We start from the raw sequence: 27948 nt of genomic DNA, 5'->3' as shown, positions 1-27948 counted from the left end.
TCAGGTGGCGTCGTGATGATGGCAAGAGACGTTTTCTCTGTCGAGGCAATCATGTTTGAGACCCTCTTTCCATGAGTGGAGGCCCTGTGAAGCCACTTACCAAAACGGCTGTCTGTACCATGTCATGTTGTCCTCTATATTGTGGCTGTGTTGCTTCAGGCCTGTAACTGTGGCAGCTATGTGTGGAGTGTGATTCTACTTAACTGAGAAACTCCTTATTTTTAATGGATCTCTCTGGCAGCTATTGTTGGAGTGAAGTACATTTCTCCATCTTTCAAGTTTTCATTATGATGGTTTAAGATTTTTGGTGCCCTGAAAGCAGCCATTTCAGACTATTCTTTGGTAATAGCTGGTGTGTTTAATGATTTTAGAAGTAAGAACTCTTTTGATTGGGGCTTAGAGTTTCTTTTAAAAATGTTCTCCTCTCTTTCCTCTCCTTATCTGAAGGTCCATAATGTTGTGTTGGTGAAATCAAGGGAAGAGTTTCTGTTGGGACTGCATTCTGAGTCTGAGGAGTCTCACTTCTTGCCTGGGGGGGGGGGGTCTGCATAACATCTTTCTGAGCCTCTTGCTCTCTGGGTACTAGGGTAGAGTTCAGGTCTCCTGATTTAAAACTAGGTATATTCACCTTGGGGGAGCATCTTTATACATTCCAGGCACAGAACTACTGTTGGCCCATTTTTCTTTTATTGTAAAATGATTATATTCTTTTGTTTAAAGTGTAATAGCCAAGGTGAAAATTTAGATATTAGATTACCGGCCTCCCTCCTCAAGCCTATCAGAGCTAGCCTTGGAAAATATGGCAACAAGCTACCTGTCACAATTGCAGCGGTTGGATATTGTGTGGGTAGGGATAACATGACTCTGTAGTCATGCTACAGAGAGCATCTTTGAGTGTCTTAGGAAATAGAACAAACAGGATAGATTATCATTCTTTATCTTAAAAGCTCTGTGAGGCAAGGCCTAGGTTTTTTCTTTCTCAAATAATAATAACTAGCAATATACGTCCTTTTCCCATTGCAGTGGAACAAGCATATGAAGCTGAAGTGCAGAGCTTGACTTACTAAGCTGTAGATGTTAAATTGCCAACTACTAATGTCTCCTTTAGGCTGGGGAAGTAGATTTATTTCCATTGATTATGTGAATTACTTCTTAGTTGCTTTTCTTTCTTATTTGCTCTTTGCTTATTTACTCCTGATTTTGCTAGTACTATAACAGCTATTTTCTATTAAAGGTTACATGTAGCAGACTGTACCGAATACTTCACAGTCACACTCTTATTATTATCAACATAATAACAGTGTCATATTGAATATTATCCATGTAATTTTGTAGATGCTAGAAGTCAGATGCACAAGTTCAGTGATCTGCTTTTGACTGTACATCAGGAGGATGAACCTGGATTTAAACTCATGTATCCAGATTCACTCACTGAAACAAAAGCTTTTAGCATTTCCAGGTATAGCCAGTTCATACTTGTCATTCTTCTTTTTAAAAGTCTGCTTATTTGTTATTTGTTTTGATTGCTTACTGATTTCTTTAGTGCATCATTTTTTTAAACAAGGACAATTTATTAAAGCTTTTCTTGTTTTCTTACCACTATCAGGCTTATATCACTGTGTGACTAAGTGAGGATCTAATAATGATGACAGTGATCTCTTTAATATGTAGTGTGTGGAGATGAGACCTGTGAGGTTGGCACCGACTGCAGCATTTGCTGCTCCAAGGAGCATATGAGCTGATGACAAGAAGGCATATTGGCTCCTCATGGAGGCAGCATACCCTGTGGAGTGGAGTCCAGATATGCCAGCTTACCCTTCATAACAGCTGAGGAGATAGAATTAGTAAGGTCCCAAGAAAACTCCACAGGAAACCAACCTTGTTATCAAAATATGGCTTTGGCACACATTCCAATAGAACACAGTTTCATTTTTCCATGGCTTTAGAGTATAAGAGACAAACTTACACCATATTTTTCTGAATATATTATATGTCTCTCTTCATGGTTGGTGAGCTTTTAGAGTGTGGGGTGCATGACACTGTCTCCTTCCAAAGCACAACAGTATATGTGGTATACTTTAGGAAGATTATGTGGTAATTTAGCATTTTCTAATAAAGTTGTGATATAAAACAAGCCATCGATGCTTTCATGTTGTACATGTACACAGGCTGCTTAAAAATGCATTCTGTGGCCATTGGTGAACAAGTATTTTTATTTAGTGTTGCAAATCATGGTATTAGCATATATATGTATATGTAATATTTTCAGGTTTAACCAAATTTGGCAAATATATGCTAATTATACAAGTATCCAATCATGTGTTATTTGACACTTTTTTTTTTTTTTTTTTTTTTTTTTTTGGTCCTCTGACAATGTCTCATGTGACTGCCATTAGCTTGAAATTGCTGTGCAGTTAAGATTGACCTCAACTGTCTAACTCTGCCTCCTGAGTGCAGGGCTCAGAGATGTACACTCTCTCTTCCAGGAAGCTTGCCTGCCCTGGGCTTTAATTTTGAACTCTAATAAAATTATCCAGAAGTTTTCTTCAATGGGGAGGTTCTTCTATGAGCAGACTAAGAACCTGAGAGGGGAGTCTAATTTCTCTGGTAATGCCTACCTTGGGTACTGACATAATTTTGGTGAAGGCAAACCTGCGCAATTTAACTTGGCTTCACTCAACACCAGACAGGATTTCTCCTGACCTCTGGTTTTTAACATTTCTTTCTATAGGACACTTGTAATTCTAAATGATTTGTCTGGTGTTTGATATGTAAATATTTTAAAAGCCTCCTGTTTTAAAACCCCAGTCAATTTTAGTGAAGGGCCTTGGACTCCATCACCTTGTAATATAAACATCAAGGAGGTAATGCCCTCATTCTCTAGTTTCTTCTGGGAAGGCAGGGGTGGGAGGCAGCTCCACACTTTAGGGAAACGTCCTTCGGCTGAAACTATTGACCCAAAACAATCATCCCACCCCCAGCTTTTCCAACTTTTGTCTTAAAAACTCTGCCTCCTTGCTTTCCATCTCCATAAACTCTGCACTCAGGAAGAATTCCAACACCACCTCTCTCATTATAATAATTTGGAATACATTTTCCTTGTAGTTTAACTTCCTTTAATGTAAAATTTCATCCCTACATACCAGTTTAGAAAAGATTGATGAGGTGGGGATTATATCTCAGAGGTACTGTAATAGCTAAGGGTAAGAGAAATGCTGCAGTGTGGTCCCAGCACAAGGAAGGAAGGAAGGGAGAGGAGGAGCAAGAAAGCAGGAAGGATGGAGGAAGGGAAAGAAGGAAGGAGGGAAGGAGACTGACACATGTGCCTGTCTTCTATTGTGGCCATATTCCATTTACTTTTGTGCTAGTATCCTACAGAATTAAATTTATATATAATAAAAACAAAAAGTCAACCAAACGAAACACAGCTGCAGGCCAGCATATTGTATACTGATAGCACGTTCACCAATGTCAGACTAGAGCCACCCATTCTGCACAATGCCCACCTGCTCCTCATGCTGACTGGCCCATGGGATTCTGGAGACACTCTAATGTTCCTGAAAATGCAGCATTTATTATGCTATTTTTCTGGCTGTAGCTCAAAGTCCTTCATTTTAAAAGCAATGTGTTGGCTATTATTGCCTAATTAGACTCACTTTGGAATAATTGCATAATAAATAACCCAAATTTAAATGAAGAACAAAATTATCTTCTAATCAGTCTCAAAATATGGTCTAATAAATGATATATTCCTTAAAATGACTGAGATTACTTATTTAATGAAAAAATGCAGCTTTTTAATATACATATTTTTATTCCTACTGGTTAATGGTTTCAGTTCAATAGAAATCCTTTGATCTTTTCTCAAAATAGCATACTGTAAAACCACTCAAAATTGCATAGTAATTGTAGCAAATTTTCCCTAACGAATAGTAATACATGTGAAGGACCTTTTGCCATAAAATTTAAATTTATTCCAGGGAATTACTTAAATGAACATTGTAAATGCGAATTCTGTATTTGTGAGGTTCCTAAATTTTATAAGAAAAAAACTGCATTTCAAAAAACCAAAAGTCCACTTTCTCTCAACTAGAATGGTCAGAGAACAGGTTTATGTAATTAACAATCTCTCTGAATCCCCCCAGCTATGAAAACGGCTTATAGTTTTGTTAAAGTGGGAAACAAAATAATGTTAGTAAAGACTAAAAGCTGTGATGATCATGGGATCAGTCTTTATAATCCAAAAGATGCTTGTTACGTATAAATATCTACACTCATACATCTGAGGCCTGTTCCATGCATGAAATGTAATTGACATCCAATCAAAGATTGTTTGGAGTGGTTGGGCTGATGGCTCATCTCCACAATAAAAGATCACACACACACACACATACACACACGCAGAGAGAGAGAGAGAGAGAGAGAGAGAGAGAGAGAGAGAGAGAGAGAGAGAGAGAGACAGAGACAGAGACAGAGACACAGAGACATAGAGAGAAAGAAAGAGGAAGAGAAAGGAGAGATTTAGACCCTGACTATTGTTATCATTAAAAGCCTGGAACACATTGGCACAGGAGACAACTTCCTAAACAGAATACCAACAGCCCAGGCCTTAACGTCAACAATTAATAAATGGCACCTCATGGGGCTGAGAAGCTTCTGTAAGGTAGGAGACACTGTCAAGAGAACAAAGCGACAGCCTACAGAATGGGAAAAGTTCTTCACCAACCCTACATCTGACAAAGTTCTAATATCCAAAATATATAAAGAACTCAAGAAATTAAACACCATCAAACCAAATAACCCAGTTGAGAAATGGGGCTTTGAACTAAACAGAGAATTCTCAACAGAGGAATATCAAATGACTGAGAAACACTTAAAGAAATGCTCAACCTCCTTAGGCATCACGGAAATGCAAATCAAAACAACTCTGAGATTCCATGTAACACCCATCACAATGGCTAAGATCAAAAATTCAAGCGACACCACATGCTGGCAAGGATGTGGAGAGAGAGGAACACTCCTTCATTGCTGGTGGGAATGCAAACTAGTATAGCCACTTTGAAAATCTATCTGGTGCTATCTCAGAAAACTGGGAATGGGGCTTCTGCAAGACCCAGCTACTCCACTCCTTGGAATATACCCAGAAGATGCTCCAGCTCACAACAAGAAAATTTGCTCAACCACGTTCATAGCAGCCTCATTCATAATAGCCAGAACATGGAAACAGCCTAAGTGCCCCTCAGTAGAAGAATGGAATAAGAAACTGTGGTGCATTTACACTATGAAATACTACTAAGCTATTAAAAACAAGGAATTCCCGAAATTTGTGGACAAATGGATTGAGCTAGAAATGATCATAATGAGTGAGTTAACCCAGAAGCAGAAAGAGTCAAATGGTATATACTCACTTTTATCTGTATACTAGCCCAAGGGGCATGTATCATGAAAGTCTTCACTAACCAGGAAACTGGGATAGAGGGGAGGACATCCTATTTGGACTCTAGATGAGAGAAGCATGGGAGAATGGCAAAGTTGAAGGATCCAGAGGATCCTAGAAACCTACAAGAAGAACATTATGATAGGCAGATTTGGGCCCAGGGGTCCCGCTCAAAATATGGCACCAGCCAAGGACAATACAGGCCGTAAACTTCAAACTCCTACCAAGATGTAGCCAATGGACAGGACATTCTCCACAGTTGAGTGGAGAGTGGGGTCTGACTTTCACATGTGCTCTGGTGCCTCATATTTGACCATGTCTCCTGAGTGGGGAGACCTGGTGGCACTCAGAGGAAGGATAGCAGGCTACCAAGAAGAGACTTGATACTCTATGAGCATATACAGGGGGAGGAAGTCCCCCCTCAGGCACAGTCATAGGGGAGGGGAATAAGGGGAAAATGGGAGGGAGGGAGGAATGGGAGGATACAAGGGATGGGATAACAATTGAGATATAATATGAATAAATTAATAAAATAAAATAAAAGTAAGAGTTATTTTTCTAGGGCAACAGTAGATCACTTAGTTGAGACGTCTCCAGGGCTTAATTAGCTATCCATCCCTAAGTATAAAATGATGTGACACGCTAGCCTCACCACTGTATGTGTAAGAGGATTTTCTAAATACTTTGAAGGAAGCAGGAGCGAATTGGAGTTCTTCATCAGGAACTTTCCATACCAAATCATAAAAATCATACCGTAGATTTTGCCCACTAGTATGGAGAAATATTCTGTTCAAAAGAGGGCACAAAACCACAATGGAAATGGATGTATTTGATCTCAGAATTTATCAATTGATAAGATAAATCAATTGATGAGATGTCAATGTTTCCATTCCTCCCCTCTGAAAAGCACGTGTCCTGGCTGAGGAAAAGCACAGTAGGTGCAAGTGGGTTTCTATTTGTTTCTTTTTTCCAAAGGAAACCCATGTTGGAGGTCATCCATCTGTGAGTGACCATGCAGCAGAAAGAGGGCATTTTTGGACAATGACGGCCTGTGACCAGTGGGAACATGAGGTTTCTGCCTGTGGAGATGGGATTTAGTTAGGTGTCCTGCATCGCTTGTCCTCATTTTGTACTCTCAATCCCTGACTGTACCAACGTGGAGCTATCATCCAATTCTAACCGCGCAGGACAGTGTCACTGGAATCAACTGTAATTGGGTTCCATGTGTTCTCACCCAGGGGGTTGTCCCTGATCTACTTTCAACATGCTCTGTTCCCATCAGGAGGTCCAAGTGGTTTCATCAGTTGCCCATCAATTTCAGCCAAAAAAAGTAACAGCATTATGTAAAGGGGGAAAATAGCTTGGATATTTTATAGAAATGAATCGGAAGGAGGAAAAGCAGCTGTTTGTGCTCAGCTTTATTCCAGGCATTGCAATAATTACCTTAAAGACATTCACTTTAATGCTTGAAACAGTTCTAAAAAAGCAGGTGATATTTTAATGTCTTGGATAAAGGACTTGAAAATCAGAAGAAAAAATTAAATGAAAAATAGTCCTTGAAAAACAATCAAGGTTTAAAACATCAGGATATCCACGTGTTTTCCCTCCCAGGCCTGGCAGAGGCATGGATGCTCATAATGACTGCATAACACTGGAACAACGGTGAAGTTAATCACTAAATACAAAACTCCCTCTTCATCAAGAGTACTGAGTGCAGTCACACAGCAAATCAAATGCATCCATTGCTTTAAAAAGGTGTAATTTGTTGGTCCTCAGGAAGAGGCTGCTTCCTTTCCATGTTTATTTTGCCAGCATCTTTAGGCAGGAATTCATCTGGATGTCAGCAGTGACACAATTAAAAGGAACAATCTCCACCCCCACCCACCCCACTCCAAATGAGTATGTCGGTGGCACAGCGGTGGTGGTTCGCATGATTATAAATTTTTCGCACATAAATATTCAGGGAGAGTGAAATACCCAGAAAATCTGCATTGATAGCTAAAATAGACAGTTTTTGTCAAATAATAGATAAGAAGTAGACAAATTATATAAACTGAGAATTTTAGTTGATGTTATCCTACAAATAATATCATTTTGCTAAGGGCATAATATTACATGTGACATGAAAGAAGACCCAGGAAAGGAAATCAGAGAGTGGAATGAGAAAGTCAATGTTGAAAAATATGTCATTTGGGCTGAAGAGATGGCTCAGAGGTTAAGAGCATTGCATGCTCTTCCAAAAGTCCTGAGTTCAATTCCCAGCAACCACAAGGTGGCTCACGCCATCTATAATGAGATATGGTGCCCTCTTCAGGTGTGCAAGTGTACATGCAAGCAGAACACTGTATGCATAATAAGTAAATAAATCTTTGAAAAAAAAAGAAAAATATGTCATTTATAAAATTCAATATAAAAAGAAAATCCCTTGATGGCACACCACTATGTGCAGAACAAGTAAGGTCACCAAAACACCTGGCCTCAGTGATCACACAAATGTGGCAGTCTCCATTTTATAGTACCCACCTATTCTAACAAGAACCGAGATGCAGAAAACTAAGGATTAATAGGAGAGACATGGCAAGACAGAAAGTTAAATAAACCATGCTGTATAAGAAAGTGCAAGAGGAGGCAGAGAGATGGTTCCTTTGTAAGAGAGCAGATTCTTGAGCACAAGGACTCCAAGTCAAATCCCCATTACCTACCTTTTTTAAAAAGCCCTTACCACTGGGTGTTTGGTTATTTACACCTTTAATTCCAGACATAGAGACAGATAGATCTCTATGAGCTCTAGGCCAGCCTGGTCTACACAAGTTCCAGGCTAGACAGGATTATATAGTAAAACCCTGATTCAGAAACAAATTTTTAAAAATTATAAAACAGCTTCAATATCTTTAACCCCAGTGTTGGAAAACAGAGGAAAGCAGATCCTGGGAACTCCTTAATCATCCAGCCTAGACAAAATGCATTGCAAGTTCCAAGTACAGTGACAAGTTTACAGTGAGAGAACCTGTCTTAAAGGAACAAGACAGAGAATCATGGCTCATAGAGTAGTTACCTACTATCTTTCTCTAGCCTCCATGGGCATGCAAACACACACACACACACACACACACATACACACACAAAAAAAAATTAAAATACTTGTTATTGTACAGAATCAGTGGTTTTATATCTTGTATTTGGTTCAGCAATGTATTAGAAAAATGTATAAATTTATAGAATAAGTGCTCCATGGAGGTATGCATTCTTACAGGTCCCTGCTTCATGCTGTTCACCTTATGGGTGAGGATGCAACAACACATTGGCAAACTAGTAGGAGTTTGGTGCCCAATGTCCTTTAGATAATCATAAACTCAGTAAAGAAGAGAGGACAGCAAGACTATCTGAAACACAGCTGTTGACAAGATGCTTTGTGGTTCCCATTATTTTGGACATTTAGGAAGCAGAAAATGTTTGCTAAATTAAAAGGAGGAAGCCTGGAGGATAGGCAAAGGGGTTAAGAAGATGCAATGCTCTTGGGGAGGACCCAGGTTCAGTACACAGCATCCACCCAGGGCGCCTCACAGTGGCCTGAGGCTTCAGTGCTAGGAGAGCTCATGTCTCTCATGTCCTCAGGAACCTGCACTTACTTTCACAAAACACACATTTTTTAATTAAGATGGAGAAGGAGAAGACTAAAGGGTGCTCTCCCTCTTCCCAATATTCCACCTTTTTTCTCCTTTTCCATCCTCCTGTTCTTAGGTCCACTGTACCCAGAGAAATGCAGAGACCAAAGAGCAATTGTTTAAGAGGACCTGTAAGCAATGCTCAAGGAATTAGAGCATTTTGCTCAAGATGAAAGACAAAGTGGCAATTTCAAGTGCAATTAAAGTCCTCACACTGGATTGATGGGTTCTTTTTTTTTTTTTTTTTTCTTTTTTTTTATTAATTTGTTCTTAAGGTAAGAGTTCTGTCTAAAGGGGATGATCTCCGATACTCAATAGTAGAGGGATTCAGCCAGAGGAAAATCAGCAAGCACTGCAAATTAGTCAGCACCTCTGCACTTCTCATTACCACTGGAATAATGTATAGGTGCTGACGAAGACAACTGCCTTCAGAATTATAAAAACAAAGTCTAACTCCCATAAACACACACAATTTAGTGTTTGTTATTGTAATCATCCATTGTGGATGATTCAGAAAAAAGATCAGTGATGATGATGATGATGATGATGATGACGACGACGACGACAACTACGAGATGATGATGTCATCCTGCACTTTTTATTTAGTGGAGAGATAGACTAGTGAGGAAATGCAATAAAAAAGAAATACTGTTAGGACGTTGACTTTGGGGCCACAGAGCATGACCTGATTGAACAATCAGGAGAAAATGATAGAGATCAATGAGGTAGAATCCAATAAATGGTCACCAGAGAGGGAAGACTCACGTGGTGTGGGAACCCGTGCCAAATTCTGCCATGTCAGAAATCCTGTGCTTAGGCTGTATGCTGTGACCTTTGAGTTGCCGACCTTTACCTCACCAGGAGGTCTGGTGTTCTAGGCTATCCTTGGACTATTTACCTTTGAAAGAAGTAGGGAAGTCTCAACTTGGAACCACCCAGAGGATCTAGGAAGTTCTTACAAGGAATTACTCAGAGAACTAAGAAGTTCTACAGGGAGCGATTTAGGCTATTGTATTCTTGCCTGGGGGCTAGGGTGAGTGAGATAAGAATAGATCCTATTGACCTTGCCATATATATGTTCCTGCCAGTCAGCAATAAAGTGAATCTTGATCAGAAATGTCCTGACTTGATTCGTTATTTCTCGCATCTCTGTATCCTACTTTCAATTACCACTCCCTCTTTCAGGTGAACCTGATTCGATTTTTCCCATGGGCTGGGACCTGACAACATTGGACATACAGTTCTTGGGCTGAGAGTCATGTGGGAGGCAATCTACTGAGAAGGAGGGTTGAAGCCAGCCAGGGACTCCCAGCTTCAGCTGCAGCTCCAGCTGAGAAAGCACTGTGGTACACTTCCCCTTCACTGGCACCTTCTCTTAAGCACCTGTGTCTAGTAGTGACAACAGTATGAGTGATACCCAAACAGAGATGCAGCCTAGGCAACCCAAAATATTTCATATTTTAAAAGCATTAGACTAACTCTAGATTGGCACTTTTTTTTACAAGAGTAAAAATTAATTATCTTATTGTAACAATTTCTTCTGGGGTTCTAGGTAAGATCCATGAAGGTCATGAGCTAACAGGTAGTGGGCAGATCACATCTCCTGTAGTCATTATGTTAATACACACAAGGGAATCAAACCAGCACTAATGGGAATGTGTCTACTACTCTGAATATTTGGTGGAAGCAGACTGGGATTCATTCATTCTTAGGGCCCATTGTCTCCATTTAACAGCATAAGTGCTGTTTAAAAGCATCCTCATCAGATGAGATGCAATCACATCACAAAGAAGGAGAAATTAGGAGGCAACTGTGAGTAAAATGCAGCCTTAATTTTGGGGAAATATGGCAAGATTTACATCTTTCCCCCTCTCTCTCTTTTAAAAGCATGTATTATTTATTGAGTAACCCACAAATATTGTCTTTTCTGGCCATGAAAAATTATGGTTTTTTTTTTTTTCAATTTACATCCCAAGTATAGTCCCCTCCCTCTTATCCTCCTGGTACTACCATCCTCTTTTAAACTCATCAAGGACATTACCTGCTGTTTGTTTAACTATCACCACAGTGTTCCAACTTCCAAAAATTGGAAATATATCACTTAAGATAACTTTATGGCACACTGACTCATAGGAAGGCTTTTCAGTACAATGGTCGAGTGATTTTTTTGCAATACGCTGTAAATTTTCCATTTTACTACAAGCAATCACAGGAAAAGCCTATTCTAAACTATATAGAAAAAAGATCCTGGAAGCTACTAGAATGTGAACAGTGAGTAATCATGTGTGGTGCTTCCTTCCCCACTGTTTTTTTCCTGAAATATATTTCCTTTCTTTCTTTCTTTTTGTTTTTTCTTCTGTTTTTCTGAGACAGGATTTCTCTGTGCAGCCTTGGCTGTCCTGGAACTCATTCTATAGACCAGCCTGGCCTTGAACTCACAGAGATCCACCTGCCTCTGCTGGGATTAAAGACATGTGCCACCACAACCCAGCTAAAGTATCTATTTTTGGTAGTCTAATTTTAAACATTTTTTTAGGGTGAGAAAATTTACACAACTAAAAGACAAAGGCCCAATGGAGAATATTTTTGTTGTTATTGGGTGGGTTTTGTAATTTTTTTGAGACAGATTGCCAGGAAGGCTTTGAGATTCTCATCTTCCTGCTGCTACTTCCCAAATTATCAATTATCAGCATGTACTGCCACCAGTGACATGCAACTGAAAACCCACTGGATAATGGACCATATAATACTGAGGTGGCCTAAGGAAGCCCTCAACACATAGGTGTGCATCTCTTCTAAAGAGTATAACATGCAATAAAGATTTACACAAAATGAAAGGAAGTAAGAAAAAAAATTGACTAACCTAACCCACCTGAGCTCGGCTCACAGGGGTCAATGTCCTCATCATCACTGGGACACTCTGCTGAGGCCACGAGGATATCATCCGTGGTCTGCAAAGGAATCACAGTCAGTACGTTAATGAAAAGTGTCCTAAAAGGGCTTTTCCATTTCCTTTACCTTTGACACACAATTGTGTTTACATTATAGGTTGAGCAACCAAGTTCATTATATTCCTTCCCCCAAACACAAGACATAGAGCTTAGATTCACAATCATAGTTTAGATCACTCACTGAAACATATTCCTGTATGTGAGACCTGAATTACAACTTATTTTACATGTAGACACCGAAACAGTGATGTACAGTTGATAGACACTCAACCATCGCGCTACAAGGAAAAGCACCATGCAGGGGCACACGGATGTTTAAAACAACCTGGCAGAAATAGCCAAATTGAGATTGATTACAGCCTTGGAGAGCTACAATGTATGCACCAGTAGGCTTTATGCAGTACTTGTGCTTGGCTTCCTGAAGCAGAACAGCCATAACGTTTTACATTTGTGAAGAGGTAGTGCCATAAAGCTTTGAGATGTAGCTTGTCATCACTGGGAAAAGGATAAGTAGAAAAATTAGTTATGTCTTTTTTTTTATGTGCAAAAGTGAATCAAATATAGTTAAAATATTTTTCAGTTTTTAAAATTTTATACTCAAATATCATTTTTACAAAATTCAGATAGTAGAGGCTGTTTCCTCATCGTCATCATCATCATTAAGGTTTAATAGTAAATAAAAAGTGTGTGCAGAGTAGGCAGAGAGAGCTGACCATTTCCTTTGTGACATTATAGTTGCTTCGCTGCACTTACAGCCAAAAAGATAACTGTTGCTGTCATAAAAATCAGAGTGTGTAAATCCTAGCAGTTAGTCACATAACCAACATACTGACAAGCATCAAAGGTTGTGCTTTACTGCTGCTTATGTGAAGTAATACATTCAGAGGAGTTATTGCATGGAATTTGTGAAGGTTTACATCAGATTGGGCTAATGCTAAAGTAAGACAGACCAAGTCCATGGCATGGGAAGGAGATCTCATCACATTTGCAGAGAGTGCAGGAGATCTGAGCTGCTCCCAGCATGGTTGAGAGCAATCTGATGCAGCCATTTAACAGGAGTTGGAATAACATGGCATGAGGTGGAGGCATTAGAGGCACAGTGTTGCCTGAGATAAAGATTTAAAACACATTTTACAAAAACTAGAGATAAGGAAGGATGAACTTTAATGAGAAATAAAGGCTTAAAAATCTTCATGCCCAGATTCGCTATTTCATAAAGCAGCTGTATTCCCAATATCCCTTAAAATCAATACAAGACTTTATGCAGCATGTGGACATAGCTTCACTGGGTTTGGCTGTTAACTCCTCTTAAAGAGTTTCTGAATTCATATACACTCCTGATGTCATTTACAGGAAGGAAGTTCAAGATACCAGATTTCCTGGAAGCATAGTTGTTCAGAGAGAAAGCCTTCAGCCAGCGGCCTGAACAGCTCTCCATCTCTCATTAACACGAGTTTCATCAAAGATTCATCCGGCTTTTGGCACAAATTCATCTTGCAGCTTATCATTCACATGTATACATGTATAATATGGTATCATGAGATTGAATTAGGGTCCTTTGCGGAAACATCTATTCTATCCCACAGCATATAGTGGGCTTTTTCCTGTGGACAACACCTAGCAGGAAGCAATTGTCCTCACCCAGAACAAGTACGTTTTCAATGAAATCAGAACCAAGTTAATAATTACAGTTATAAGAGAAACATTCATTTTTTTTCTTGAGGACTTTTAAATGTATCAGTACAATCGATAATTGTTACTGTTGTAATGTTCTTCATAAGAGGAGTACGGTATGATCATATTCTTTAAGCCAGTGCCTTTCCTCCCAATAGTGGCGTTACTTCCCCTGTCCTTCCTGCATCTGGGGGCACATTTGGTGGTACCTGGAGATGCAAGAAGTTGTTCCTGCTAGGATGCTCATCCAGGTGCACATTACTGTGGATATCTGGAAGTTAGAAGCTTGAAATGCTCTGAAATTCTCTAAAATATATTCTATGACACATTCAGCAAGAATTAGCAAAGGTGCTAAAATTAATGAACCCTATTATGAAAGCATAATAATTGACTATGCTTTATTTTTCTTGTCTGAAAAAATGATGGCTATAATAGGCATTGTTTTTAGGAATAAATCAACACATGCAAACTATTTAGAATATGATCATATTGTAACTGTTAATGAACATTTCCAACATTACCAACACTAGTATTTCATGAAGGTGGAGCTTTTTAATTAAATAATTTTGAGCTATATTTATGAATAGTAAAGTTTTAGATTTTTAACTGAAAGTTGTACATACTATTTTTCAACTGGAAGATTCACATTAGCAATTATATTCAATTTTGAGAGTTACATTGGTAGTTTTTACACCTCAGTCTTTGTGGGGGTAATTGTGACTTAGGCAAACATCAAGTATAAAAGAAGATTTCTTGTTAAAATTAATTCATCACTACTATGTACAAGTCATTAGACAGTGTTTCATACAGGCTAGTTGTTTAGATAATGCATGCTAATCTATTTAAAGCTATTTTCTTTAGCGATAATTCCACTTCAAGCAAAAAAAAAAAAAAAAAAAAAAAAAAAAAAAAAAAAAAAAAGTTGTACCTTTCCGTAATATAGTATATTAAAATACAAAAGTTTTTTAACAGTATCTTGAATAGCACTCTTGAATACAATAAATTACCACACAAACGCACCTCTATTATAAACATACATGTTATGTTTTTAAATGTAATTTCCTTTTATAACACATGTATAGTCTTGTTATATTTTTTCATTAAAAGATAAAAAGTAACAATACTTTTGTGAGTGAAAGTCTCAGGTTAATAGATGGCTTGGTTGAAATCTCCATGGTATGGAAAATCAAGAAGCAGTTCAAGGAAGGAAAAAAAATCAAGAAGCAGCTTGAGAAGGAAAGAAAATCAAATATCATTCAGGAAGGAGATTTAACCAACAGTTCTCTAGCCAAAGCTGTGTAATTGAAATTTAATTCACTGTGCTTGGAGCTGTCTCACTCTCTCTGACTTACTGTTGAGAGTGTGGTATTAAAAAACCTCAAGTATGTCACATTAATCAATTCCATTCTTTAGTAGACTTTTACTTGATGTTTCTAACCTTTTCAGAGAGAGACAACCCATTGGAAGAGACAGAATAGCTCTCAAACACAAGCATTAGCTTTACATAGCAGTGCGTTTAGATAAGTGGACATTTAGCCACTTACAAGTCAAAGAGCCGTGTTGATGTGTCCTAGAACTGTGCCTGTGTTGGGCATAGCAAGCATCTTATTTCAAATGTCGACAGAAACCAAGTTTCCATACCTTTAGACAGACAAACTGGAAAGAAAGTGAGAAATAAAGGGATCAAAATGTGAGAGATGGCTCAGCTGTTAAGAGTTTTGGCTGTTCTTCCAGAGGACCTGAGTTCAATTTCCAGCATCCACACCCACATGGCAGCTCACAATTGTCTATAACTCCAGTTCCAGAGAATCTGACATTCTCATACACACATAAAAGTAAGCAAATATGTGTGTGTATTTATACACACATACACACATATATATATACACACAGAGAGACACATATATGATCTTTCACATTCTGTATACGAACATTAACATATAAGATTTGGGTAAAGTATAATCAGGAGCCATATTGCAATTTACCTAATGTTTAAGGATATCAGGGAGACTACTTGATAATATGTAAACTATAGAAACACTTTTTCACAGGGTGTGCCCTCCCCTATTATTTGCAGTACATATATCACTTGGCATTAAAAATAGTAAAGTACAGATCAAGTGTCTTTATGGTTAATAAATATATATGGTGAGTGAATAAATTTTATATCCTTGCTAAGAACAACAGCATCTCTAGATGCCATTTTCATGACACATGTCTGAGCTGAATATTAATCCCTGTCAGCAAAGGTACAAACAAAGAACATCAAGCCGAACAGCACAAGCTTTGTAAGAAAAAAGGCCAATTCCAACTATGCAGTTATGGTCCTTCACTGATTCTAAAACTTTAATGTAAATGTTCTTTCTTAACTGTAAAGGTTTATTCTCCTTTATATCACAATAGAAGTAATACATATATAAGAATATATATTATGTAATAGATGTGTGTGTATATATATATATATATATATATATATATATATATATATATATATATATATATCCAAAATGCAGGTAGAAGAGCTACTTACTATTATGAATGACATAGCTAAGTATGTGCTAAGACAACACAACAACAACCTATCCACTTGTATACTCATTTACGAAACTTGAATATGTAAGCTTTGGCATTCATGAATATTTAGGGCAAAGCTTATACACTGCTGAAAATAGCCAGCTTTCACATTTCTTTAATGTTCTTTGCCAATTGATGCTCCAGGCTATTATAAAAAGTGACCATAAATCATCTCCCTGCTTCGGGAAAAGACAGACTTGAAAGCTATTCAATTTTCTTCAAAAAATTTTCAGCTGCTTAAAATGTATGCAATGCTTTCGGAAGAGCGAAAGTGGGATTGCACAGCAAAGCTCCAGCATGGCAAATCGAGCATATTCACATTAACACTCGCTTCTGTGTACCTTGGACTCTACTTATCTTAACAGGCAAAACTCAGGATATGTAGAAACATGCACATAATGTTGCAGGTAAATGCATTTTACGGAGAAAAGAGAGAGAAGAAAGTTGAACTCCTGCCTAATTAAAAGGGGCTGTTTTTTCAGCTAATTTATGTAACACAATTAAGCATTCAAGAAAGGAATGTGGTGTAAGAAAACATGAAACTAAATAATCACATTTAAATAAAACTACACGTCTCCTTTATAAGTCTCTGAATTACTGTTGGCTTTATTCTTATATCACATTTCCAATTTTAGCAAAAGCAACTCTGGAGGATCAGTCAAAAGTTTAAACTTTCAGAAAGGCATCTCAAAAATCTTTTCTCAATAATCTAAATTTGGGTGTGTAAGACAGGTGGTAAAATACAGGTGCTGAAAGAGAAACTAGAGAATAGGGGAGTTCAATTAGCTTTGGTTTTGGACAAATCGCTTTTTGAAACGATTTAGGCTATTTCCAAATTAAACACTGATAAATGTTTACAAATGTAAATTGAGGCTTTTTAATGCTGTTCAAATAAATCTCTACCCCAACTATTGAGAATGAATGGACTAATTAGTCACACAGGTTAAACTGAGATCCTTATTGGTAATGAGGCCAAAACATAATTTCTGACTGTAGCATGCCAGCAGTGGATTGCCTCACTCAGCAGGATTCCACCAGCTAGGTTTCACTGTTGGCATGTAACAGGTCAAGGCAGAAAATCACAATAGGCACTGCATACTCATAGGTTTCCTTCCAATGAGATTGACTCTAGTGATCACTCATGTAAGCTCGTCATTTTATACATAAGTAAACTGGATCTAGAAAATAATAAAACACATCCCCATTATATATATAATTAGTGAGACCATCTATACCTTCAGTAAATTGTGATTTTCTTACTGAAGATATCTATTCATCCAACCATGTGTCCATGCATGTACACATACAGACACATATTCACGCATCCCAAGCCATCTTGGTTTTTCAGTGATTTGATATAGCTTACAAAGTTACATAATATAATTAACATAAAATAAATGAAAATGTGGCAGAAGCATAAGTACCACAGTGTAAAAAAGACACCACTACATTCATTAAAAGAAACAATTACATATACAAGAACACATGTGCACAGCTATTATATTGTTTGATATGGGACCAAACAAGAAAACAAGCAAAAAAAAAAAAAACAAAAAACAAAAAAAGAAAAACAAAACAAAACAAAAAAACCAGAATAACACTAAAGGAAGAAAAATATGAATGCTAGAATTCTATTTTTGAAAGTCTTATTATGATATGTTTTACTTCATGTGTCGTTGTTTTAGCTTTTGTGTTTTAAAGATTTCTTCATTTTATTTATATAAGTAGTTTATCTGAATGTACATGTATGCTATCATATGTGTGCGTGGTGCCTATGGAGGTCAGAAGACCCCTGATCTTCTGAAAGTGGAGATAAAGTTAATTGCTAGCTGTCTTGGTGGTACTGGGAATTAAACGTGTGGCCTTGGGAAGGACAGCATGTGCTCTTAAGCACAGAGGCAATTCTGTATCCTCTATTGTTGTTTAAAGTAAATCCAGGAAGTCATTTATTTACTTGTACCAATCTTGCAGTTTACTGTTTATCTAGGCAATCTCTGAACACAAACCTGTAACTAAATTCTTGGCATACAGGAGAAAAAGTAAATTATTTAATTTTTACTGTCCTTTAGTATTCTTCAATACCAATACACTACACATTCTCTATTTACTTTCCACTAAGTCACTAGTGGAAATCCACTCAACTTCCAAAGTCTTTCTTATTAACTTCTGTCTTCAAAATATAACTAGTAATGAGGTATTTTTCCTTCAGTCATCATTAGAGCTCTGTCAATTTGTCTTTTATTGTATCTTAGTAATATATTAACAAATAGTAGCGATAGTTTGTTAGTAATGCTGTTATGCCCTTAAAAATAATCTAGACACGAGATAATGATAAAGTTTGCATTATTTTAATAATGAACCTTAATTGGAAATTCAAAATCAACAGTGTCAAACAGAGCCACAACAGTTCATTATTCAAAATCTTATTTTGTGGGGGTTAGAAGGTACTAGGTATTGTCAGAACTTGTGTCCTCTAGACAGAGCTTTATTTAACCCCATGGGTGGTGTGTGAGAACCTCTGCGGCACACAGTACTTGGGGAACAAAACAGCAAGTATAGGAGTATGGATGGAAACAATGAACGTAGTAGAAAGTTCATGTTCTGATTTCATTGAGTCTATTAGTTGAATACAGATAAGGTCATCAATCAAGGTCCTCAAATAAGCCAACATCTGATCAACAGTTTTTAAAAAACTCCCTAGGAAGTAATGGAGAATGAGCACTATCTATCTTAGATGTCATAATGGTATTTTGTTTGTACTAAGAGAATTCATCCTTTACTGATTCTAGCTGAATTGGAGTGTAAAGCTTCTATGCTTGACTACTTCCTTCCACATGACTCAGACTGTTTTATTAATGTGTAATGAGGATGGGGCACTGCTGAAACACCTATTAGGTCAGCAGTTCTCAAATTATGGGATGCGACCCCTTTGGATGTCAAACAACCCTTTAACAGGGGTTATATATCAGCTATTTTACATATTAGATATTTACATTATGATTTAAAACAGTAGCAAAATTACAGTTATAAATTATCAATGAAAATGATTTTATGGTTGGTGTTCACCACTACATGAAGAACTGAAATAAAGGGTCACAGCATTAGGAAGGTTGAGGACTGCTGTATTAAGTTGATCAGTGCTGGCCAAATATTAGTTCAGAATTGGAGACTCATTTCTGGTCTTAAAAATGATGCCTATTGTCTTGGATTGTTTCTTGTATTCTTAATAATGTACACACGTGTTAGTATACACACACACTATACATATATACATATATAAGTATTTGTATATATGAACCATAATGATTCCTCTAACTAACCTAGGTATGGTAGCTCCTGGCTGTAATCCCAGCACTGGGAAACCTCAGGCTTGGGAAATTCTAGAATAGCCTGGACTATCTCAATGAAACAAAAAAGAACAAATAGTAAACAAAAATGACAATAATAATTCCCCTATTCCATAGGTATGCTGTAGGCATCAAATTTGATGTGTAAATTGTTTTGGAAAGCAAGAAAGTGCTCATAATGCAGAGTGTGATGGCTAGTCTTGGTTGTCAACTTGAAGACACCTAGAATAAACTAAATTTATATTACAATTAATAAGATGCTGCCTTTGATTCTCTCATGACAATAACGAGAATTCTGAGCAATATTGGAGAAGATGATTAAGCATCTACGTAATTGAACACATTCCCTCTTCAGTCTAACATCCTTCCATGCTGTCTGTTGAACAGACCCTTCACACAAAGCAGCATTGGGGTAGCTTCCTTTTTCCCACAATACAATTCACCATAGCATTGCTATTTAGTACATGTATGTGAGATGAAAAATTAGTCAATGAGTTAAGAAGTGCCAATCTATGCCCGGCAATAAGGTATTCATTTCCAGTACACAGATTCAGAGACACTAAAGTCCTAAGTAAATCATGTTCACTGTGTATAAAAACATATTGTATCCTAGGACCCATATTTCACTGTTGCTTTATGTCATATGGTATCTATAGCATTTAAATAAACAGAGATAGAGGGAGTGGGAGTTCATTTATCCACACACTAAGAGAAAAGAAAAGACAGTATGGAGACAGAGACAGAGACAGAGAGATAGACAGACAGAGAGAGAGAGAGAGAGAGAGAGAGAGAGAGAGAGAGAGAGAGAAACAGAAAGACAGAGACAGAGAGAGACTCACAGAGAGAAAGAGATTCTCTGAAGGTGATCTATGCACAAATGCTCCCTGTTATAGGCTGTATCTCTAGCTATAATAGACATATCCAATGGTATACTTGCTGCTTTTAAAATGTGCCAATGAACTCATATGAGACATACAGCATAACATTTATTACACTAAAATAGAATGTGTACATTTCCAAATTATCTTGAGATCATAATTTTGAGAACTACTTAGATATGCTTTATTCAGTTTCAAATACTTCTGTGTGTCAGAGTTCACATCTGTACTTCAGCATGTGTTTCAGTTAATAGGATTGGCTTAAAATCTTATGACTGCTTAAGATTCTTGCATATTTTCTTTAAGCATTTACATAGGTAAATTATTGTGTGAGAATAACCATGGCATTGAACAAATAATTTTGTACATATGATTATGTAAGCAGTATTAGACAGGACATGTGAATTTGCTACTATCATTACAGTAAGATTCCTTTTTGCCTTGTGGTCACCAACTCTAATTTCACTTTATATCTTTTTATGACAAACTGTGTTTCTCGCCATTGGTCATATGTGAGCATCCCAAAATAAGAGTGATAAAGTAGAGATTGTTTTCCAGAACTATATTCCCTAAGACTTGAAGATAAGAACTGAGGCAAAATGGCAACTTTCACAGATTATATCTGCCTTATACACACTCTTCTGTGACAGTGAAGCTTTATAACTGATTTTCACATTATTCCTCATGGTGGGAATTTAGGGTAGAGAAGCATTTTTAAAAACCTGACATTATGTTTAGAAGAAATAAGAATGACTGAAGGTTAGATGGAAGGCAAAGCTAAAAATGCCTTTCACTAAGTTCATCTGCCTACTTTTATGAAGCATCCTTGTCCTTCAGGAGAGCACTGAGATAAATCCCACTTTAGAAAGGACTGAGACGAGTGGGAGGACGTGGGGAAACAAATGTTCATTTTTTATCTTTATTTCATATTTAGTATCCCTTAGCTATTCCTGTCTCCTAATACTCTATTCCAATAGTTTTATATTGTATGAACTTTTATTTAATTGCATGGAAACTATGTCTTTCAGATTTCCTTCAAAATCGAACTATATGGTAAAAGTTTTATTTTCTGTCTGAAATGAAAATTGTATAGATCTAAGGACTGGCTGAGACAAGCCATCAGATTCAGACCAAGAAATAAATGCACAGTCAAGTGTAGTCATGCAGTTTATTTCCATTGACGCTCACATGCATTTACTCATTTATTAACTCATTCATCCATAGTGATTTGTTGAATACTTTTGAGTAACAATGAATTCTACAGTGGAAAATATGGTTGATGTTTTTCTGGCTCAAAATATTTATCATGCAGTGATGGACCATGCAGTTGTTTCTTCCAGTCTGGAGCCAGTCTCTATCCTTTTATGGATTAGGTAATTAATCATTGACACACTGAAGTTTGCTTTTCTTGTGCCTGGTATAATACTTAGCAATAGGGATACAAATATCTGACCGGTGAATCAAATTTGGTTTCAGCTTATACAAAGACACAAGTGATTTCCTAGAGAAATTAAGTCTATTATCTAAAGCACTATATGATCTGAGATATAATTTTTAAACAAATATTTTCAAGTGTGCTAGTTGATGGGAGCAAAACTGTTCTATGATCTATGATAAACTGTCACTTAGAAAAGGAAGAAACATGACCAGGCTAGTGTCTTTAGAAAATGATGGCTTCGCATCATCATTTAAAATATTTCCCTTGGTTTTTATTTTATGAACAGGCGATTTACCTACACATGTCTGTGAACCATGTGAATACAATACTGGTGAAATAGAAGAGGGCATCAGATCCTCTGGATCTGGAGTTAGCAAGGAGTTATGAGCTGCCTTATGGGGGCTGGCAACTGAACCCAGTTACCCTAGAAGAGCAGTCGGCACTCTCCAATGCTGGGCTGGTTCTCCAGTCCCCATCATCATTTTTAAGCAACTGAGGTCCTTTCATTTTATAGTTAATAGGATTATATTTAAAATATTTATATAATATGTGTTTTATTTTTGTAATACATTTATTATATTTATGTAATACAATGATATTTGATTTCCTTGATCACATTTCATTTCACCTTTTTCCTTTGCATTTAACTTGTGTTGTCCCAATAACACCTCACATTGCAAAAAATAAAAGGCAACAAACAAATTCTGTTTGACTCCTGCCAATACACCACAGTATCTAGGGCTCATCAATAAAGCTGCAGGTAGATGTAGATATTCTCTTACAGTTGTCAATACTGCAAGATTCCAGAGTCCTTTGCTGTTTGGAAATGTTTCTATGGTAATGGGTTTGTGACAGAAGAGACAATCTACTTGTCCTGCTAAAAACCCTTTTTGGGTAGAAGGAAAGAATTTTGCAATGTGCAGTTCCCTGGTTAAATTACTAAGTTCTGGTCAATACATCAGGATAATTTGCCCCAAATGTATAGGTAGGATGTGGAGATGGAGGAATATCTGGCTTTATTTGTTCTCAAAGATGATTTTTAAGATAGACAGGTTGTCCCAGTGATTCATAAAAAACAAAACAAAACAAAAATCAGTTTTTGTGACTAAATTCTTAAAGTCCAATCGAGAAGGTGCCATGTACTGGTCCTCTGTGAGAAGCTTGTTCTTTCTGCCATGAACAGAGAAGGTCTATCTATATTTGCATCTGAACTAACATGACTAGGCTCAAGTTCCAGCATTACCAGTTTTCCATTCTGTGGCCTTGGGCAACCTTCCTAAGTTGTTCAGGCTTCTTCCTGTGTAAGAGTGAAATTATTTTCACTGATTATGCAGAAGTAATATACGCATGAAATGACCTAAGGCTAGACAGCACTACAGACTAGCATGGAACCTGGTTCATGAAGATGCTACTGAACATTTATTGCATACATGCAGCTGGGTCTCAAACTGGAACATATTTTCCTTTGTCTTTTTGGCAACATAGTGAGAAACAATAATTCCTAGCACAGGTCCCTAAATATTTACGCACAAATATTCCCTTTGTAAAAGATGACTTCAAGGTTTTTTATTTAAACACTCTATAAACATAAAACTACCTATAACTGTTATGAGAGCAGTGATAGGATGATATGAAATGCCATGAAAACTTGAACATACTGAAAACACAAGAGAGTGTCTTCTGTTCTCCTCAGCTGCTCACTGAACCAAGAAATCATCATATCTGGAGGCTCTGAGCTATCTGTAGTACTCTTCATCTAGTTAAAGTGAGAGAAATCTTGGTTCACAGAAGCATGAATCTGGTGGCCAGTGCTAGCAACTGCTGTGTTCAGTGTGGGACTTGGCTGCATGCCCTGACCTGCTGGCTTTCCATCCAGTTTGTAACTTACTCCTGTCATTCTAAGTTTCATTTTGGATATGGGACAATGAAAATAACAAGAGGAATAGTTTACTACTTTCTCCAATACTTACATGATATGCTTTATAAAAACATTCCCCTGTGTTAGTGAATGTTTTCAAGGCCTTCAGGAAATGCTGGAGAACAGCACTCACCATGAGGCATGACTATTAAGTTTTGAGAGCACTTAGCAGTTGGTGCAAGGCTCATTAATGACCACCTAGAGATGTATGAGAGAGTTCAGGAGGATGTTCCTAATTGCCTTCTGTTGAGGACTTGGAGCTTTATGGGAGAACCAACCTGTGTGCACATGCTTCACTGGACAGCATCTGTCACAGAACAATTGCTACAAGTACGGAGTGCTTTATTTATTTCTGCTACTTAGATTTGGCCTTTCATCCCTGCACTACTCTGCCAAAACTGTCTCCCATTTCCCTTTATCCTAATTTTTGGGATGCTTACTGATGAAGGACAAGGAATGAACATATTCTATATAAAAATGTTCCTAGGAGAAATTACAAAATCATCCACAGGAAGTTCAGAAGGCAGTTTTCCCTGTTGATTTGGTATTATCCTCAGTGCCAGCAACATATCAGTGTCTCAGAGTCCAGAGAGGATCATTGTTTCTGTCCCAGTGTATGTGTGAATTGTGCATGTGTGTATGCATTTGTGTGTGCATGTGGTGTTCATGTAGAGGCCAGAGGATGACACTGGGTGCCTTATTCTATTACTGCTCATATCTTTCCTTTATTTAAGGTCTCTTATTGAATCTGGAGGTTTTCTAGTAGCCAACACGGCACACTAATCCTCTTGTCTGTGTCCTATCATAACACAAAGGGCTACAGGTCTGAGGATGGTCATACCCAGCTTTTTCTGTGGGTACTAAGTGTTCAAACACATGACTTACTCAGACCAACTCAAACTGCTAATAGCTTTCACCTCTGCTAAGGCATTGTATGCCCTTTCCTTTTCCAATTTGCTCTTCAGATTTACTTTGAGCTAGGACATAAAATAATCCTGGAAAAAGATGGACTGCCTCTAACCACTCGATTTTAGGTCATGGCTTCCAACATATAAGACATGTTCATTTTCTTCAACTAAAACATTCTCTGTGAAGATAGTGCATGGTTCTTCCAGAAATATTTGAATTGTGCTGATTCCCAAATAGCCTGTTCTTATTTCGCTGAGTCCGGGAAATCTTATTAAAATTTTATTCCCTCTATGTCAAAACTTTAAAAGGTTGTTGTTTGATGACCATATGTTGTATGTGTTTTATGTGTATGTATATGTATACATTGGAAGGGGCAGTATAGGCCAGAAGAGGGCATTGGGTCCTCTGTAGTTGGAGTCACAGGCAGTTGGGAGTAACCCAACTTAGGTGCTTGGAATTGAGCAGAAAACACTCTACACCCTTGAATCTGTCTAGTCCCCTGTCTTAATGGTTATTTTCAAAGGGTAAGTTAAGTATATGCCTATCACTTCTGAGTTCCATTGAGTTTGCTAACAGGGAAATGCCAAATGGCAAATCAGTTGTCATACCTTCATTGATACCTTGTTACCAGAAAGCCTAGATGGCTCACTGACACACTTATAGACAGGATCTGATGCTGATTTGTTTTATAGTCAGTCTTGGTGATCAATCATGTACCCTGAGGACAGGAATGAGTGCTTTCTGGCTTCCTAAGACAAGCTATTTGCTCAGCAAACTGAGAAATCTGGCTACTGGTTACAGGACCATATTTGGTGCTCCCTAGACCTCCAGTGCATGGTCATTTAAGTCAGGTATGTTCACATTTAAATCTGGGCCCTATACAGGACATTATTAAAACATGCATGGTTTTTGCATGAATTTCCTCCAGAAAAAATAGGAGGAACTCAGTACCAATCTCTGGAGTATAGACCCAAGACTTCAGAAGCCAGGAGAGATGACATGCATAATACAGTTTCTACTTAATAAGCCTGGGTTATCATCCTAATTATTGTTTATGACCTAGTTCCAGCATGCTAGAAGGCAATGCATTCCTCATTAAATCAGATAAAACCCCACCACCTAGGACCACAGACTGTACATTTGCCTTAAAGAGAGCATTGTAAATGAAAGAAAAGAAGGCAAATATTGCATGAAGGATTCAAATATATTTTTATTCTGGATACCCTATTTTGCTTTTGTTTTTCTTTTTTCTTTTTTTAAGCCATCTTCCCGCCCTACTCCCAGCATCCCCCACTTTCTCCTCGCGCCCCTCCCCTTCACCCGCGCGCCCCTTCCTGCTCTCCCCTATTTTGTTTTTCAACTGCTAAACTACATTTTATTTCAAAACACTCCTAACTATTCTACCATTCTGAATCATTTTGAGTTGGAAGTCCTTGTGTGTGTGTGTGTGTGTGTGTGTGTGTGTGTGTGTGTGTGTATTGTTGTTGTTTCATAATAAGCTAACTTCAAGTGCAAACTTGGGGGAGACAGACCTTGGAAATTTTAAGTATGTTGCTATGGCAATGGTTTGCAAGAATGTGTATGAGTTCTGTCTTAGCTTCAAGCACTCAGCTGAGTTCAGATGTTGAGGTTCAAATCACAAAAACACAATGTTTGTCGTTTGTGGTGTTTTTAAAAGGTCGAGAAACAACTTTCTGTTCCCTATAGCAACCAGAATCCACAAAACACCATTATCTATCTACCTACCTTCCTATCACCACTTTCTACATTTACTGAAATGTAGAACCCTAGTCATTTATTGTCTGATTTAAATGGTCTCTTCTCCCAGCTCGACAGATTTGGAGATATATAAACTCTATTATAACATTGTCACCATTGTTGCAAATTTCTGATAGGAAGTAATTGTAGTTTATTTAGTGAACTTCACATTAACATCAACAAAACTGAACTACAAATCAAGAAATGTGATAAATTCAAGAATTGTAGAGGATCTTTTAAAAATGTATTTATTCAACTTATATCCCGATTGTAGCCCTCTCTCTCACATCCTTTCAGTCCCACCCTCCCACCCTCTTCTCCCAATCCCCCCATGCCTCGGAAAAGGGAGTGCCCTTTTAAGGCACAGAGTGAAAGCACATGATTATATTCCCTGAACCAATGCCTCAGCATGTCATTATCACCAACAATGAAAGGTCAGCAGAAGTCAGTGAGTGTTCTCACGTGACCCATCCTTACCTTTGTTGTTCTTAAGTGTGTCACTATCATTGACTGCTAAAATCTGATCACCACCCTCATGATTCTTTTACAATAAGCAATGAAAATATAGCTCTACTGCCATATTTGGTAGATGCAGTGACTATTATAGATTCTCTGTAAGTTATAAAGCTTTCTCACCTTAAATTAGCAATATACAAATTTTAATCAATATATTTTTAAAAGTTTTTACTAGAAAGAAAAAAGCTAAACTTCTACAGGTATATATTATTCAATTTCCTTAGCAAAAACTATTCCTGTGAATAGTTCAGTATCATCTAAAGTGGCATACATAACAAATTAATTAGATGCAGTCTTAATGGAAAGAGGTGTAAACAGTAATCCTGCTGTAACCCCTTGGACCTTGGACCCTGTTAAACTAAAATCATGCCATGAAATACTGCCGTTGTGAGTTTACAATGAACTGTGGAATAAAGCCTTAGATAGTGTTTAGACAAGCACAAGTAATCAATAATTCTGATGTAACTACATTTTATGTGTTTTTGTGATAATTGCTTTTATAGCCATTTTTCTCCAGATATAAATACTTTCTTTTAGATGGCATATAAAGAATGAGTACAAAGAATAAAGTACGTGTGTTTTGCTTTAGAAAAAAAAAGATGTCAGAAAACCATGCCCTCTCCTCCTTACTGCCTCACAAACAGTCCCTGCAAGCATGACCAGCTACCAAAACTTGAAAGTCATTGAAATTTTACTTTGCTGCTTTAGTTTGACTCATCCTTCAATACACACACATATACATATACACATGCACAATTACAGGCACACACACACACACACACACACACACACACACACACACACACACTTTATCTCTTCCCCACTACTTGCTGTAACACCGTGATGATGTATTTTAAACCTTCAGTTGCATTCTTCTTACCCG

General features: G+C 37.5%; 1 protein-coding gene across 34 annotated transcripts in view; it reads right to left on the bottom strand.

Annotated features, from left to right (window-relative positions):
• Nrxn1 (neurexin 1) overlaps window positions 1-27948 on the bottom strand; it is a 1084885-nt gene that overhangs the window by 13809 nt on the left and 1043128 nt on the right. For 19 of the 34 annotated variants that reach the window (XM_051154322.1, XM_051155231.1, XM_051154535.1 and 16 more), the window contains one exon: window positions 11966-12053. In XM_051154322.1, the coding sequence (XP_051010279.1) occupies window positions 11966-12053 (88 nt within the window). The remainder of the gene's footprint in view (window positions 1-11965; window positions 12054-27948) is intronic. The other 15 variants (XM_051154409.1, XM_051155308.1, XM_051154762.1 and 12 more) reach the window with 1 other exon arrangement.

Source organism: Acomys russatus, chromosome 1, assembly GCF_903995435.1.
Source record: "Acomys russatus chromosome 1, mAcoRus1.1, whole genome shotgun sequence".
Classification (NCBI taxonomy): Eukaryota; Metazoa; Chordata; class Mammalia; order Rodentia; family Muridae; genus Acomys; species Acomys russatus.
Note: the sequence above shows the minus strand (reverse complement) of the source record. Positions and strands in the feature narration are given on the sequence as shown.